A 17167-nucleotide genomic window follows, 5' to 3' on the forward strand; every position below is an offset into this window, starting at 1 on the left:
AATTCTTTATTATAACAGTGAAAATTCTGCCTTTATTCATTTTACTAACCCATCTGAGGTGCCTGGTTTCCACGCTCTGTAGTCCACATAATCAGAATCTTTCCTTGTACAATCACACTTTGCTGATCGCACCATGTACGTTGCATTTCTTTGGACCCTCTTAAGAAGCTTGCTTTTTTTTTTTTTTTTTTTTTTTTATATTGTGTGGTGACCAGACAAGGGCTCCATACTTGGACACAGTATTCCAAATCCAGTCCTATGATTGCCTTATATAGTGGTTTATGACCTCCCTATCTCTGTAATAGGATATTGTTCTCTATATCAACAATATAATGCCATGGGCTTTCCTGGCTGCCTGTTTACATTTCTCAGAGAACTTCATATCTGCCTGTATTGTAACTTCCAGATTCCTTTCTTGCATATTTACACATATCATTTAGGTGACTTGTATTGAGGGCTGTTCTTCCTCCGCTGTTTTTAATTCAAACCCACCAAGTGTATAATTTATTTTGTGATTGCTATTCCTCTCCAAGTGTAATCCAATAAGTGTTACCACTTCGAGCATTTAAATACACTTATAGCAGCATCTGAATGATTTTTTGAATAAATTTGATAAATTGAGGACTTTGGTGGCCAGCAATTTTCATCCTTGAATTCCTAAGCCCAAAGTATGTTTCCTTATGGCACTGAATTCTGTGGGTTACCTGAAACATTAGGTTAAATATTATTTAGCTTAAATATAATTATATTTGGAGAACCAGTTCCTAATCCAGTAACAAGTTTTTGTTCTCTGAATAGTGTTCTTTTTTTAAAAGACTTCAAAAAATAAGCCCTGTTTTCCTCTAACCTGCAGGTACCTAATCTCAAGCTTTTTGTAAGTCAAAGGTTGAGTTATGTCATTATATATTAAATTTATCTCCTCCTTAACCTGTAGATAATAAACTTCTAATGTTTCTTTACACAGTTATAATAACAAATGATTTCACTCATTTGTTATTACTTAAACACCTGTGCAACTTCCAATATGCTCTTACATGAATTTTATCAGGTCACACTTGTCATATTCCTGTAAGAGTGGCAATTATTACAGTAGAACCCAGATAAGAAGTTTTTCCAATGGAGTTGGAGGTTTAGAACTTCTTACAAAGGAAAACGTCTTAGAAAGGAAAATGACCTAAGGCTATGAAATATTAACTACACAAAAAAAAAAATGAAAAGATACACCTACATAAGTTAAAGATCATTTTTAAGTACTATTTCAGAATTCATAAATATTTTACTCTGCCTATGGCAAACATTTTTAAACTGAGAATTTCTAATTGCTTAACATCCTGTTCATTAAACTCATTACCAAGTTAGAAGAATGAGCACCTTTGGAGTTTCAACATACCTTAAAAGGTCACAATTACAATAAGACAGAGCAACTATCCACTAAGTAATTCAGAACTGTTCACAACCATGAGAACTTAACTTTTAACATGGTCGACGTATCTAATTATGGATATCGATGAAAACAATTGCAATATGTCACTTCCATTATATCAAAATATTTATACTAAAAAAGTTTTAGTGCTGAAAGCCTCTGGCTATGGAAAATTCACTAATCGAACAAGTTAGTTCATAGCAAATTACCGATGTAGGTGAAATGCCATCATTTTCGTTATATCTCATATTGTGAATGCCTTCACAACGACTTGCCTTGATATTGAACTACCTTCAGCAGTGGATTCTCAGTAGATACCACCACCCCTGGGTGGTGGTATTCGCCGAGAATAAGTAACATTAGTCTTCTCCACTGGCAAAGCTTTGCTTATTGGAGGTAGTGCAATATCAGGGCAACTCGTTCTGAAAGCATTCACAATATGAGATGTGAAAAACGATGCTATGCACTAACTTGTTTGATTACCAATATTGTTTCATATTTTTTATATATAAAAATAAAGAATTTCTATATTTAAAAAACGTATCAAGTGGAAAAACATCATTATAATAATAAACCGTGTATTCTTTATCACATACTGTTTATGTGGGGAAACCTCTTACGTGGAAAAATAATACATTACAATATATAGAGTTGAAATTGGAAATTAAGAAACCAAACCTGGTACAGGGGAAAACTCCTTGTGTGAAAATTTCTTATCCAGATTCTACTGTATATGTCTTTCATCAGACACCCTGGTGTGAGAATCACTGCTGTTTACAGTACTTTATTTCTGTGTGTGTGTGTGTGTGTGTATATATATATATATATATATATTTTTTTTTTTTACAGACCAGCAAATCCCTTAGGTAAACATATAGAATTGATGTTAGAAGATACCATGGCAGGTGTCCAAAATCTCGCACTTAGTCCAGTTGCTACAGAAGTTCAGAACTTGTGTTCTTCACTCTGTCCTCCTGTTTCTTCACCTCAGTGTAATAAACTTCACAATTCTGCCACTCCCTATCCTAGTGACAAAATTTCTGATAATGCATCTTTTCAGACAGAGTTTGTTTCTCAGTCACTTTGTAGCTTGAATGACATCCTGCTCAAAACGAGTGAATCTCAAGAAACATTACATTCATATGTTGATAGCATTGCTGAATCTGACATAAATGGTAACATTCTTGATTCATCGGATAAAGAGGAACCTAAAAAGAAAATGCACAAAAAAATAGAAAATGATAATAGTGAATTTAAAGAACAGAATGAAAAAGGAGCAGGCGATGCTTCATTTCTTCTAATACAGCTTTCTGATGCACAGGATCATGGATTTCGGGAGGATGATAAGACACCAGTTACAGAAGTAAAGTCCCCTCTTAAGAATGTAGAAACTTCAGAGAACTTGCTAAAAACACAAGGTTTTTTGTCTGGCACCATTCCTGTATCACCTAACTCTTCCAATTCTAGCTTTAACCGCAAGACTGAAAATGATGTGTTATCAGATAAAATATTTCCTTTACAATTATCTGATGGTCAAGATATAGGGATAACTCCTATCCCAAAAGCCAATAGTACCCTTTCTGAAAAATTAACTGCTTTACTGACATCTCATTTAAGCAATGAAAGTATTCATAGTATTCCAGAAGGAAGTTATTTTGGTTTAGGAAGGCACAGAGATGGTTCTGACCTTGGTAAGTATTTCTAAATTAATAACTAAAAAAAGTGTCCATACAAAAATTTACTAGCATTCTGTTTATTGAACATATACTAGATTCTTAACAATTAGATGAAACTGACATTTGACTTATTCTGTAAAAATAAATTTTTATTTTAATTAAATTATCTTTTTTTATATTTTTATGAACTTTAAATGTGGTCCTAAGCAGGAAGCATATGTCTTTTTAAGAAGACAGTTTACAACTTCATAGTTTTTCGAATTAAAGGATCTAAAATAAAACTTTAGCACTCACACTTTGTAGAACCAAGGTAGAGTTGTTTTATTATTTTAAATATTGGCTAATTTTATTTTTTTCTTCTCCCCCCCCCCCCAAGTATTGTTTTTGGTTACCTAGCATCTTTTCAAGAGCAATCACAGTGTATTGAGGTGAGATCTATTTGAAGAAGTAACTGCTGTCAAGGGAAAGGGTGCATTATGGCCTTAGTTGCCCTTGCACCATTAAACCCAAAGAAATAAAGAAGGGGAAAGAGATTTTGTTTTCATAAGGGGGATTACGATGATCATTATGTGGCCGACCGGGCTAGCCGAGTGGGTAAAGTACCTGCCCGGCAACCCAAAGGTCGCGGGTTCGATTCCCGCCTCGGGCTTGGATCAAAGTACTGCAAAAACCTTGGGAGGTGCAATATGGCCACAGAAGCCGATGCGCCAACAACTACCAAATCAAAAAAAAAAAAAAAAAAAGATCATTATGTGATTACATCACATATGTACTTTTTAGTGGGGCCAAATAGTAACTTTAATAAATACTATAAATATAAACTCCCAAGAACTGCTAAGACAGCTGGTGAAGTTTTATCAGTGATAAATGGGAAATGTTTAAGGAAATTACTCTGGAAGCTACTAAACTTTTTGTACCAACAAAATGGTATTGTTCAAGGTATGAATGAAAATGGATGACAGAAGAACATGATGCGATGGCAGGGAAGAAAAATGTATGGTTGTAAATTATCAGCAAACCTTGAATCCTACACTAAATAGACACTGTCCAATCAAAACATTATGATCACCCCCCCCCCCCATGTTTCAGAAATCGGTCATTCTTCCCCAGCTGGTAGCACATGTGTCGTGGAGAGAACCCATAAATAAGATACTTCGGGTTCGTGGCATGCGGTTAATACGAAATATTTCTTTGATGTGATCTGACGGACTTTGAAAAATTGATCGTCAGGTACTAGTTGAAGAGTGGCAGTATTATAGAAGCTGTTGAATCTTGTTGGCTGTTCACTGAGTGTTGTAATTAAGGCGATCCAAGAGTGGACAAAGCAGTAGTTGTCAGGCCATTGGTGACCCATGTCTCATTGATAATCATAGTGAACTTAAGCTGTCCCACTTTGTGCAAGGGCCTCTGTAGCCAGGTGGGCAGAAGTGGCAGTGCGTAGCACACGCTTCTTGATTAGACCGGGGTTCGAGCCCGTAACCACCAAATACAGAGGATGCGGAAAGGTCAGGGAATGACCACCGCATAACCCCAGAGCAATATGGCCTTAGTTGCTAATGCTCCTAAAACCAAATAACATAACTTTGTGCAAGCAAGACAGCTTAAGTTTAAATTTTTATCAGCTTGGCCACACACTTGTAGGTAGAAGGAATCTGTTTTGTAGAGACGAGATACATTTAAAGAAAGGTGGTGCAAGAGTTTTTGCCAATAACATTGAAGATACCTTAAAGGTTCAGGGAAACTGCTAGTTTGGGGGGTAATATAAATATGTGTTTATCTGATAATATTAGTCGGAATAACTCTTGCACATAGTTCAATAGTTCTTGTTTGTTACCACAACAGATCTTATTAACAAGATGTTCTGAGGGCAGAAACATTCAAATGAGTAGGTAGCTAATGCCAGGGAAGCAAGCTTAAATAAATTTGGGGAGGTGTCAGGGTAGTTAACTATACAAAACTATTAAGTCTTAATTGTTTATACAGTAATGTCAGAAGTGTCATCAATAAAATGAGTGAATTTGAACTGCCGGTTAGGACAAGTAACACTGACATAATAGGGCTTATGGAAACGTGGTGCCACCCAGAGATAAGGGATGATGAGTTTCAGTACGGTATATACAATGTATTTAGGAAGGATAGGACAGATAGAAGGGGTGGTGGGGTCATGCCTCTTATCAAAAGCAGCCTGAGCGTGATGAAAACTTTCCCAGATTCAGATGTCGTTTCGTATGCTGGTATAAAATCTGTATGATGTGAAATAGTCAGAAGCAAAGGTATAATAAGAGTGGGCGTAATCTACAGTCCAGGTGATTGTGAAAATTATGATGAGAGCCTCTACATGCAAATTAAACAAGGAAGTAAGCATGAATGTCTTATTACGGGTGATTTTAATTTGCCTCTAATTGATTGGAGCAAATGGGAAGGAAACTTAATATGGGGAGCAAAATTTGTAAATCAACTAGATGATTGTTATTTGTATCAACAAATAACAATCATCTAGTTGATGATTGTTGTTATTTGATATCAACATATCAGGGAAAGTACTAGGGACAAGAATATTTTAGACCTGATCATCATCCACGAACCAGATGACACAATAGGGCTGACAGTACAGGAACCAGTAGTAGGAAGTGATCACAGAGTTCTATGATGGACAATGAAGAGAGAGAGAGAGAGAGAGAGAGGTAGGGGTAATTAATGGCAAAGGAATGGGTTATAATTTTAGGAGAGAAAATTGCAAAGGCTTAAGGTGCTACATGGCCTCTATTAACTAGTTAAATATCTTACAGAGATTGAATAGAATTGAATTATGGTATACCTTTAAAACATTAATCACAGAAGCCTTGAATGCATATATACCATTAAAAAGATACTCCACAAGGAGGATTCCAAGTTGGATGAATAATGAAGCTGCCAGATTACTTGGAAGCAAAAAAAAAGATAGCATGGAAAAGTTAGAGCAATAAAAAGTACTGTAGCCTGTATCAGCTACGAATTGATCTGTAATAGTGCCACAGAAAAGGTTAGGCTGAAAAAGAGAGCAAAGAGAGGGGATAAGGAATTCTTCACATATATAAATGCAAAGAAGAGAAGAATAAACCAGATTATGTAATGGATGTGGAATAATAATAGATGCCCCAGCTGATGTTGCAGATAAACTCAACAGTTACTTTTCATCGATATTTAGAGAAGAAAAACCCTTTGTGTCAATGAGAAATTATGGGAGTGAAGTTGAAAAATGTGTAATTAATACTGAAATTTCACATGATTATTTAATGAAAAAACTTTCAAGCTTACATGAAAGGCTCCTGGGGTTGATTGCATTCCTGAGGAATGCCGCGAATACCGAAAATGCGAATACTGAGTTATGGCTCCCATAGTAATAAAGGAGTTCTGTTCCAAAGTATGAAATATATAAGAAAAACTAGTCTAAAATTTTGTCTATGTATGTATGTATTATATGTACCTTCATAATATGACCATTAGAAATGCAAGCATATGGCATCGAAATGAAAATAAGAAACAATTTAATATTAAATGTAATATTTATTAGAAATTTCAAACAAATCTTTCAAACCAGCGCCTTTGCTAACTAAAAAACTTATCACGTCAGTGCTATCACCAGTTTCGCTAAAGTGTTGATAAAGGAGTTTTGCCTTTTCACGAATGATGAGTGAACTTAACGGAATTTTATTTTGAGTTCGGTCTTCTATCCACAGATTTAAAGCTTTTTCCATTTTTTTCTAATTTAACATCATGAGTTACAGAGCAAATTTTTGAAGCAATTAGCGCGTTTTCACAGACACTACAGCGGATTTTTTCTTCCGATTTTTAATTGTTCGTACCATTGACTCATTGATTTTATAACGTTTTGCCACTGAGGAGACATTTTCACCATTAGAAATTTTGTCTAATAACTCAATTTTATTCGCTAATGTCATCACCTTCTTTGATCTTTTCACATTTCCCTTGTTATTCGTAGCCATATTTTTGTAGGGGTTAGAAAGAAATTGTCCACAATAAAGTCACTTTCTTCCATTAACACACTCAAAAAAGTTTGTTTTACACTACAAAATGGTAGATTTATCACTTTTGTAAGCATATCAATTTATAAATTGATATGCTTACAAATCAATTTATAAATTGATAAATTTATTAGCATATAAATTAAAAGCAAATGACGAAACCTTCCATGACAAGCGCATAACACATACTGAACAAGGATTAGCGAGAAACATCAACGACCGCGATTTTGTCATCCCTCTCCCCTCACCCACTGAGCGCTATTTTGACCAGGAAAGATAATTTTAGCCACACCCATGTTTTTTTATGGCGGAAAATGTTCACGGCGCTTTAAAATTCACATTTTTTTTAGGTTTCATTTTATATTAAATCAGCGACCGCGAATAGCGGGTGTTTACTGTACTGTATAATTTTAAGAGATGCTGAATTTTAAGTTCATATGTGGACTTAAAATTCAAGTGGATTTAAGAGAATTTTAAGTTCATATGTGGGAAAGACAGTGTGTGGAGTGGGCAAAATTATTCCAGCATATATTTATATATATTTAAAGAATAATGAATAAAGTCTCTATGAGGATGCAGAGAGAGAGAGAGAGAAGTTGCAGGTATCATTAGCATTAGTGGAGGCATATGATACAAGAAAGCAAGCTTATACAGCATCAGCCAAAAAAAAAAAAAAAAAAAACCTTCCCATTTCAGCCATCTATTCGTTCCAAACATTTGTCTAGTTCTGCCTCGAATTTATTTAAGCTACCAACTTCCTATGTACAAATTAGTGCAAATGCATCATGTTAGTACACAGCTAATCCTAAATTTGGCTGAAACAAGAAGAAGAAATGAATCACTTATAAGTTTATCAAGTGGAAATCTGCTGTACACCAATGGAAACAGTGAAAGGAGTGAAGGTGGAGTTGGGTTTCTGGTCCATAAAGATTTTAAAAACAACATTTTGGAATTCAAAAGTACATCACCAAGGGTGTCAAGACTAATATTCAAGATTTCTAAGAGGTACAAGCTAAAGATTATAATGATTTATGCACCAACATCGAGCCATGATGATGAAGAGGTTGAAGAAATGTACACTGAAATTGAGAGTCTTCTAGATGAGCAGAAAACCCACTACACTATTATTATTGGGGACTTCAATGCTAAGGTTGGAAAAAGACAAAGCAGCGCAGAAAGAGGAACTATAGGAAATTTTGGAATTGGTGAAAGAAATAAAAGAGGTGAAAGACTTGTGGAATTTGCAGAATCTCAAGGACTGTCAGTAATGAACACTTTTTTCAAGAAAAGGGTGAACAGAAAGTGGACATGGAAGAGTCCAAATGGATTAACAACTAATGAACTCGACTTCATCCTCACTAACAGAAGATATATTGTGAATGATGTTACCATCCTGAATAAGGTAAATGTTGGAAGTGATCACAGAATGGTAAGATGTACACTTGATATAGATGTAGGAAAGGAAAGGAAAAAACTGACTCAAGTAAATAATACAAAGGTCTTTGAAATAACAGAGGAGGAGAAAAAGCAGTATGTACTGGAACTTAAGAACAAGTTTGAGCTTCTGCAGACTGCTCAGGACCAAGATATCGACGAGGAATATTACACCTCTCTGAAACTGATAAAGCCCAAGAAACCTATAGGGAAACAGAAATCCAAAGAAGAAAAAATTAGTCAAGAAACACTTGTCATGATGAACCAAAGACGACAAATGAAGAACAAGAAAAACACTGACAGGGAGAAAATTGAGTATACTGAGTTATGCAAAGCCATTAGAAAGAGACTCAGAGAGGACATAAGAAGATTTAACACAAGAAAAGTAGAACAAGCATTAAGGGAAAACAAAGGATTTAAATCAGCAGCCATGAGCAGTAATACAGAAAGACAAATGATACTGAAACTGAAGAATAGCGATGGTGTACTTATAAACAGCAGCGAAGGCATAATTCAAATAGCAGAAGACTACTATAGAGAATTATACAAGGAGCGAGGGAATGATACCAGCAGTGGGGAACATGGATTGCAAAGTAGCAACACATACGACATACCCAATATTCTTCCTGATGAGGTAGAACATGCATTGAAGATAATGAAGAATCGGAAAGCCCCGGGGGAAGATGAAGTTACTGTAGAGTTGTTAAAATTGGGAGGAAGAAACATAACACAAAAACTGGCAAGGCTCTTCACAAAGTGCATTAGAAAAGGTGTGATGCCTAAGCAGTGGAATAATGCAATCATAGTTTTGCTGCATAAGAAAGGAGATAAATCAGAAATTGGAAATTATAGACCAATTAGCTTGTTATCCCATATCTACAAGTTGTTCACAAGGGTCATTACTAACAGATTAGAAAGAATACTTGATGAGAATCAACCGAAAGAGCAAGCTGGCTTTAGGACAGGATTCTCAACTATGGATCACCTTCATGTAATATCACAGCTAATGGAGAAAACAAATGAATATAAAACACCATTATGCCTGGCATTTGTGGATTATGAAAAGGCATTTGACTCCATACAGCATAAGGCAATGTTTCAGGCACTGGAAAGACAAGGCATAGATACTCCATATATTATGATTTTGAAGAAAATATATGACAGTGCTACATCCTTTATTAGACTAGACAAAGACAGTAGGAAATTTAAAATCGAGAAAGGAGTTCGACAAGGAGACACAATATATCTCCGAAGCTGTTTACTGCTGCCCTTGAGGAAGCTTTCAGAAGATTAGACTGGTCGCAGAAAGGAGTCAATGTGAACGGAGAGTACCTAAACCATTTACTATTTGCAGATGACATTGTAGTCATAAGCCACGATCCCATAGAATTAGAGGAAAATCTTAATCAGTTATGCACAGTTAGTAAGGATTTTGGACTAAAGATGAATATGGCTAAAACAAAAGTAATGATGAACAAGTATGCCACGGAAAGGGAAATAATGATTGAAGGAGCAGTAATTGAAAAGGTGGAGTCATATACTTATCTGGGACAAGTTATTAGCTGTAATAATGATAAATGGCTGGAAGTCAAGAGAAGAATAAATTTTGGATGGATAGCATTCAGGAAATATAGTCACATACTGAAGAGCAATATCCCAGTTTGTCTGAAACGTAAAATAATGAACCAATGTATACTCCCCACCATGACTTATGGAAGTGAAGCTTGGGCACTCACCAAAAGAATGGAAGAGAAGCTAAGAACTACACAGCGAAGAATGGAACGAATTATATTGGGAATCAGACTGTTAGATAAGAAGAGAAACACATGGATTAGGCAGCAAACTCAAGTAAAGGACATTCTTATCAAAACTAAAGAACTAAAATGGTCTTGGGCAGGACACATAGCTCGAAGACATGATGACAGATGGACTAAGAAAATAACAGAATGGTACCCAAGAGGAGCTAGAAGAAAACCTGGAAGACAAAGGCGGAGATGGATAGATGAAATTCATGAATCTTTGAGTAGTAAATGGATGGCCAGTGCTCAAAACAGAAGGAACTGGAAAGTTGCTGGAGAGGCCTTCATCCTGCAGTGGATTGAAAATGACTGATGCTGATGATGATGAATCCTAAATTAGCAAATTATTTGCAAGAACGGCATCGTTTAATTCATATCTCACATCGTGAATACCTTCACGACGAGTTGCCATGACATTGCACTACTTCAAATAAGTAATACTACACCCGAAGGAGAAGACTGTTGTTACTTATTCTCAGTGGATACCACCATCCAGACGGCATCATTTCAGGACTATTTGGCCCTTCTTCCGTGGGTGGGTGGGTACCCAAGTGATGCAGTGATTGCAAAACAGTTATGAAGTATAACTTCACAATATGAGATATGACTTAAATGATGCCGCTCTTGCAAATAATTTGCTAATTTAGGATTAGCTGTGAACTAACACGATGCTTTTGCACTAATTTGTACATAGTCTAACTTTCTCGCCGCTTCAGGCATAAGCCCTAATGCATTATAACTATCAACTTCCACAACGAAAGATGGAAGTTTGTTCCAGCAATCAACTACCCGCTCTCTAAAGGCAAATTTCCACACATCTGTTCAACACCTGTCATTCCTCAATATGAATCTATGCCCCCTCAGGTTCTTAGTCTGAGCAAGTGGAAGTATCCCATCAGCATTGAGCCTGCTCAACCCATTCAAGGCCTTATACACCTCAATCAGATCACCTCGCAGGTGCCTAGTCTCAAGATGCTGCAACTTGCAGAACTAAAGCCTTTCTTGATTAAAAAAAAAACCACACCTTTGTTCCCACTCTTGTTGTCCTTCTCTGTACTCATTCTAGCAACTCTACATCCTTCCTAAAATGAGGCTTCCAAACCTGTGCCAGTACTTAACCATTGCCTTATAGAAGGGGATAATCACCACCTTATTCCTGCTCTCAAAATTCCTGTATATCATTGACAAGATCCCCATGACCTGCTCTGGCTGCTTGTCTGCACTGCTCAGAGAACTTCATATCTGACTGCACAATTATCCCCAGGTCTCTTTCATTCTCCACTACGCTGTGTGTAACACCACCTAGTTGGCACATTTCTCTGAACTTACTGGTACCCATATGCAGTACTTTGCATTTGTCAATGTTAAACTTCAGTTGCCACTTCTCAACCCATCTGCCCAACTTCTCCAGATCCTGTTGCAGTAGCATATTGTCATTACTGTTATTAACAATTCTGACAACCTTTGTATCATCTGCAAACTTTTACATTAAGCTTGATATGCCTTCATCAATATCATTGATAAATATACAAAACAACAATGGGCCCAACACCCAAACCCTGGGGGATTCCACTAATAACATTAGTCCATGAAGAGCAGTATCATTTGATTACCACTCTCTGTCTTTTCCCACTCAACCATCCTTCTATCCATTCTACAGTAGTCTTCCATGTGCAACAGTATCAAAAGCTTTCCTAAAATCCAAATATATGATTTAAAAATTATTTTTTTGCATCTAGTTCCTTTGTGACGACATCATAGTATCCAACCAAATTTTTGGCATTAGCATTAGTAGAGGCATATGATGCAAGAAAGCAAGCTTATGCAGCATCAGCCAAAAAAAAAAAAAAAAAAAAAAAAACACCCCTTCCACTTCACCACTCCGTTCGTTCGAAATACCTGTCCAGCTGAGCCTTAAATTTATTTAGGCCATCAACTTCCTCAATGCTGGCTAAAGGCAAATTTCCACTCATCTATCCTACATCTGTCTTTCCTCAATTTGAATTTAGGCCCTCTCAGGTGATTATTCTGAGCAAGAGGCAGTATCCCATCAGCATTGAGCATGCTCAAACCATTCAAGGCTTTGTACACCTCTATCAGATCACCTTGCCGATAGCCGACCGGGCTAGCCAGGTGGGTAAAGTGCCTGCCTGGCAACCCAAAGGTCGCGGGTTCGATTCCCGCCTCGGGCTTGGATCAGAGTAAAATGCAAAAACTTTGGGAGGTGCATTATGGCCACAGAAGCCAATGCGCCAACAACTAAAAAAAAAAAAAAAAAAAAAACCTTGCTGGTGCCTAGTCTCCAGACACTGTAATTTGCAAAACTTAAGCCTTTCTTCGTAAGAGCAACCCTTCGTTCCGTTCACTAACCTTGTTGCCCTTCTCTGTACTCGTTCCAGCAGCTCTACATCCTTCTTGAAATGAGGCCTCCAGACCTGTATACAGTACTCAAGGTGTGGCCTGATCATTGCTTTATGCAAGGGAATAATCACCTCCCTATCCCTGCTAGAAAAATTCCTGTATATCATTGATAAGACACCATGAGATACCCTTGCAGCCCGTCTCCACTGCTTAGAGAACTTCATATTTTCCTGCACAATCACCCCCAGGTCCTTCTCATTCTCTACCACTGTCAGTGTAGTACCACAGAGTTGATATGTTGCTCTGGGGTTGCTGTTTCCCATACGTAGTACTTTACATTTAGTAAAGTACTACATATGGGAAACAGCAATTTTAAACTTCATTTGCCACCTCTCAGCCCATCTGCTCAACCTTTCCAGATCCTGTTGCAGCAGCATAGCGTCAGTAGCGTCCTTAACAACCCTGCCAACCTTTGTATCGTCTGAAAACTTGGACATTAACCTTGATATACCATCATCAATATTATTTATAAATACAGAAAACAACAATGGACCCAACACTGAACCCTGAGGGACTCCACTAATAACATTAGTCCACGATAAGCAGTGTCCATTAATTACCACTCTCTGTCTTCTGCCACTCAACCATCCCTTTATCCATAGCAACAATTTGCCACCAATGCCACACTGCTCAAATTTCTGCAGCAGTCTTCCATGTGCAACAGTATTAAAAGCCTTTCTAAGATCCAAATATATAATATCAAAGTTATTCCCTGCATCCAATTCTTTTGTGACTACCTCATAGTATCCAATCAAATTGGTCAGGCAAGACCTTCCCTTAACAAAACCATGCTGTGTCTGAGCTATAACTGAATTCTTTTCAAGATGATCCTGCAGTGCTTCTTTAACCAGTGCTTCCATTAATTTTCCTGGAACAGGAGTTTAACTCACAAGTCTATAATTAATTGTGTCAGCCTTTGATCCTCCTTTGTGAATTGGGTTTACATTTGCACAACTCCAGTCTGTGGGTACCTCCCCTGAGTCCAGGGAAGCTCTCATAATTATGGCTACTGGATTGCTTACTTCCTTTCCTGCCTCCTTTAATATAACTGGATAGATCCCATCCACCCCAGGTGCCTTTCTTGTATTTATCTTCAACAATTTCTACTCCACTTTACTCTCAATTATTACAAGATCATCTAGCTCACTGCCAGTGTTTACTTCATTTGTGGCATTCCCCCTTCCTGAATAACTCCTCATGTGTGAATGTAGATGCAAAATATTGATTTAGTTTGTTAGCTACCTGAGCAGGATCGTGAACAGTTGAACCATCGATATTAAGTGGACCAATCTGATTCATCCCCTTCCTTCTAGAGTTTACATAAGTAAAGAACTCCTTGCTGTTTTTCTTTGCATCCCTTGCCAAAGATTTCTCGTAATCTGCCTTCGCCTGCCTAACCTCCTTTGTAACTTGGTTACAGATCAACTTGTATCTATCATAGACTTCTGTGTCATATGTTAATTTATATGTATCCCATGCATTTTTCTTCTCTGCCATATGTCTTATTAGTTCATCGGACATCCATTTAGGCCTGAACCTTGAACAATATTTCTTAGTTGGTATGTAAAGCCTAGTAGCTTCCAAGATAAGTTCTTTGAATGCTTCCCATTTTGAGTTTGCTGTTGGTAACATCATCAGTTGGTCCCCACTGTATAGAATTTAAATACTGTCTCAGACCATCGTTGTCGTCTTTACGAAAGCAATAACCCTTCCCTTTACCCACTTCAGCACACTGTGATCACTGCCACCTAGTGGTTACTGTATCTGCAGATTCTTAATGCATGAAGAATCAGTACTGATAATCAAATCAAGAGTATTGCTCCTCTAGTTGCCTCCTGAACATGCTGATTTAGAAAACAATCATCAATAAATCCACAAAAGCCTTGCTAGTGTGTGAGTGACCAACCCACAAATTCCAGTTAATATCTGGGAAATTAAAATCCACCATTATAAGACACTCTGATTTACTGGCCCACTCTATTTCCGTGTACAGTTTCTTATTATATTCATCAGAGTCATTAGGCCTATAGCACACTCCTACTCTCAATTTTGATCTCCCAGTGCTTATGTCACACCAAACTGACTCGACACTGCACTGTCCAGCGATGTCAACTGGCTTCACTTTCTTGGATTTTGTGTTTCTCAACTAATAGCATAACCCCTCCTCCCTTCCTATCCTGTCTATCCTTTCTGTAGACGTTGTACTCCCCAAATTCCAGTTCTGCATTACTTATATCTGTGTGACACCACGTCTCTGATCTTCCCCTTAACAAACCCATGCTTTCTGAATTATTATTACAGTCTTGTCTAGATAATCCTGCAATGCTTCTTTAACCACTGAGTCCATTATTTTCCCTGAAACAGAAATCAAACTAACCAGTCTGTGATTACTCATGTCACCCTTTGTGAATTGGAGATACATTTGTACATCTCCAGTCTGTGGGGACTTCCCCTGAGTACAAGGATGCTCTCATAATTAGGGCTAAGGGTTTGCTTACTTCCTTTGCCACCTCCTTTAATATAACTAGATAGATCCCATCCACCTCAGGTGCCTTTCTTGTGTTTAACTTCAACAATTTCTCCTCCGCTTTGCTCTCAGTTATTACAAAATCATTTAACTCCCTGATAGTTTGATAAATATCTGGCCCTCTCCACCTTGAATAACTCCTCATGTGTGAATGTAGATGCAAAATACTCATTTAGTTTGACAGCTATCTGATTCGTCCCCGTCCTTTTATAGTTTATATAAGTAAGAAGTCTTTGCATCCTTTGCCAAAGATTTCTCATAATCTGCCTTCACTTGCCTAATCTCCTTTGTGACTTGAATACTGACTAGCTTATATCTACCATATGCTTTTGAGTCACCTGATAATTTATAGACATGTCTTAAGAGGTTCTAGAAGATTTCAGTGAAAATGTGTTATGATTGCTAGTTATAAAGTCACTCTGTACAGGGAAGTCAAAGACAAAAGAGATAATATCTGTAGTAACAAGGGAGACATCGATATTTGATTATCTGAGAGAATTTGAAAATGAGACACTTTGTTAATTTGAGAATTGGCAGATGGTGGAAATAGATTACGTCATCAAGAAGGATGCATCTAGAATCAGTAGTGGTGCTAGGCCAGAGATTAGATTTTGAGTTGAAGTCCTTAAGTATTAGTAAGCAACAGGGCCTGAAAGATTAAGTGCATTTTCAAGTTAATGAAGGGAAGAAATTTGCCTGAAGAAAGAGAGCAGTAAAGTGATATGATGTATAAAATAAATAATTTTTGCACATACTGTGTGAAAACTGTGTGATGACATAAGCAGTCAAAATTGGTACTAAATTTTATAATTATGATTCCTAAACGCAGTGATATGTCTTACGTTGTACCATTACGATTGCAATTTTAAATTAGTTATATCCTTACTAAAAAGTAAAATTTATTGGCTTAAAAAAAAAAAAAAAAAAACCTAATAAGTGATAAAACCTTCAAGCTACTTATTTATCACAATTGAACCCTACTATTCCATGCACTACTAGTTACATGTTGCGATATTTGCACCGAAACACCGATACAATAGCAATACGAATAATAAGTCTTAATTTACAAAATCACTAGTTAAATTTGAAAATAAGCTAACAAGCGTGACTAAGACTCTTAAACTATTTGACAAACAATTTAATATTTTAATCATAATGATGGGAAAAATTTTCATTAAACTTATCTGCTCCCATGGGCTCAAAATTATTCGAACGTTCACATGTAGTTGATTGTTGCAACAGACTTCAACACATTGTTGTAGAGTGAGTAAATTGAATAAAATTTAATTAGGATTAGACAAATTATTGAATGTCAGACATTTTATTCTTTTTTTTTTTTTTTTTTTTTTGCTTGCATTCTTGCATCCTAACATTAATTGCTCTTCATGCTTTGATGTTATTAGTGGAGTCCTTTATGATTCAATGCTGGCCCCTTACTGTTTTAAGGCAGACAAAGTGACAGTAATACCATTATATAAGGCACTTGTCAGGCCACATCTTGAGTACTGCCTACAGGTTTGGAAGCCTCATTTTTAGGATGGATGTTAATCTGTTGGAACAAGTACAAAGAAGAGAAAGAAGTTTGGCAGGAGCATAAAAGAGTAATCTTATCTAGAAAGACATCAGTTATATAAAATGTGTTGTGTGGTAGCATTAGAGTACAAAGAATAAAAATTAAAATGTTTTAGGCTTTAAATGAATTGAACACTGAATGATAATGGTAACTTTACTCTTTCTCAGATTACACCCATAATGTGGCACAAAGTTTGTTTGAAAACGAATGGTTGCAGATTGATGTGTGAAATTTTCTTTCAGCCAGAGAGTAATTGATTCTTTGTGTACTTTGTAGAAACTGAAGGAAG

The 17167-nt window shown here is 36.7% G+C and overlaps 1 protein-coding gene across 4 annotated transcripts in view; it reads left to right on the plus strand.

Moving 5' to 3' along the window:
- Pask (PAS domain containing serine/threonine kinase) overlaps window positions 1–17167 on the plus strand; it is a 413885-nt gene that overhangs the window by 278127 nt on the left and 118591 nt on the right. For all 4 annotated transcript variants that reach the window (XM_090376045.1, XM_090376047.1, XM_090376046.1 and 1 more), the window contains one exon: window positions 2273–3114. In XM_090376045.1, the coding sequence (XP_090232171.1) occupies window positions 2273–3114 (842 nt within the window). The remainder of the gene's footprint in view (window positions 1–2272; window positions 3115–17167) is intronic.

The sequence above is a fragment of the Mastigoproctus giganteus genome, chromosome 6 (genome assembly GCF_048544385.1).
Source record: "Mastigoproctus giganteus isolate SK-2022 chromosome 6, ASM4854438v1, whole genome shotgun sequence".
In the NCBI taxonomy this organism is placed as follows: Eukaryota; Metazoa; Arthropoda; class Arachnida; order Uropygi; family Thelyphonidae; genus Mastigoproctus; species Mastigoproctus giganteus.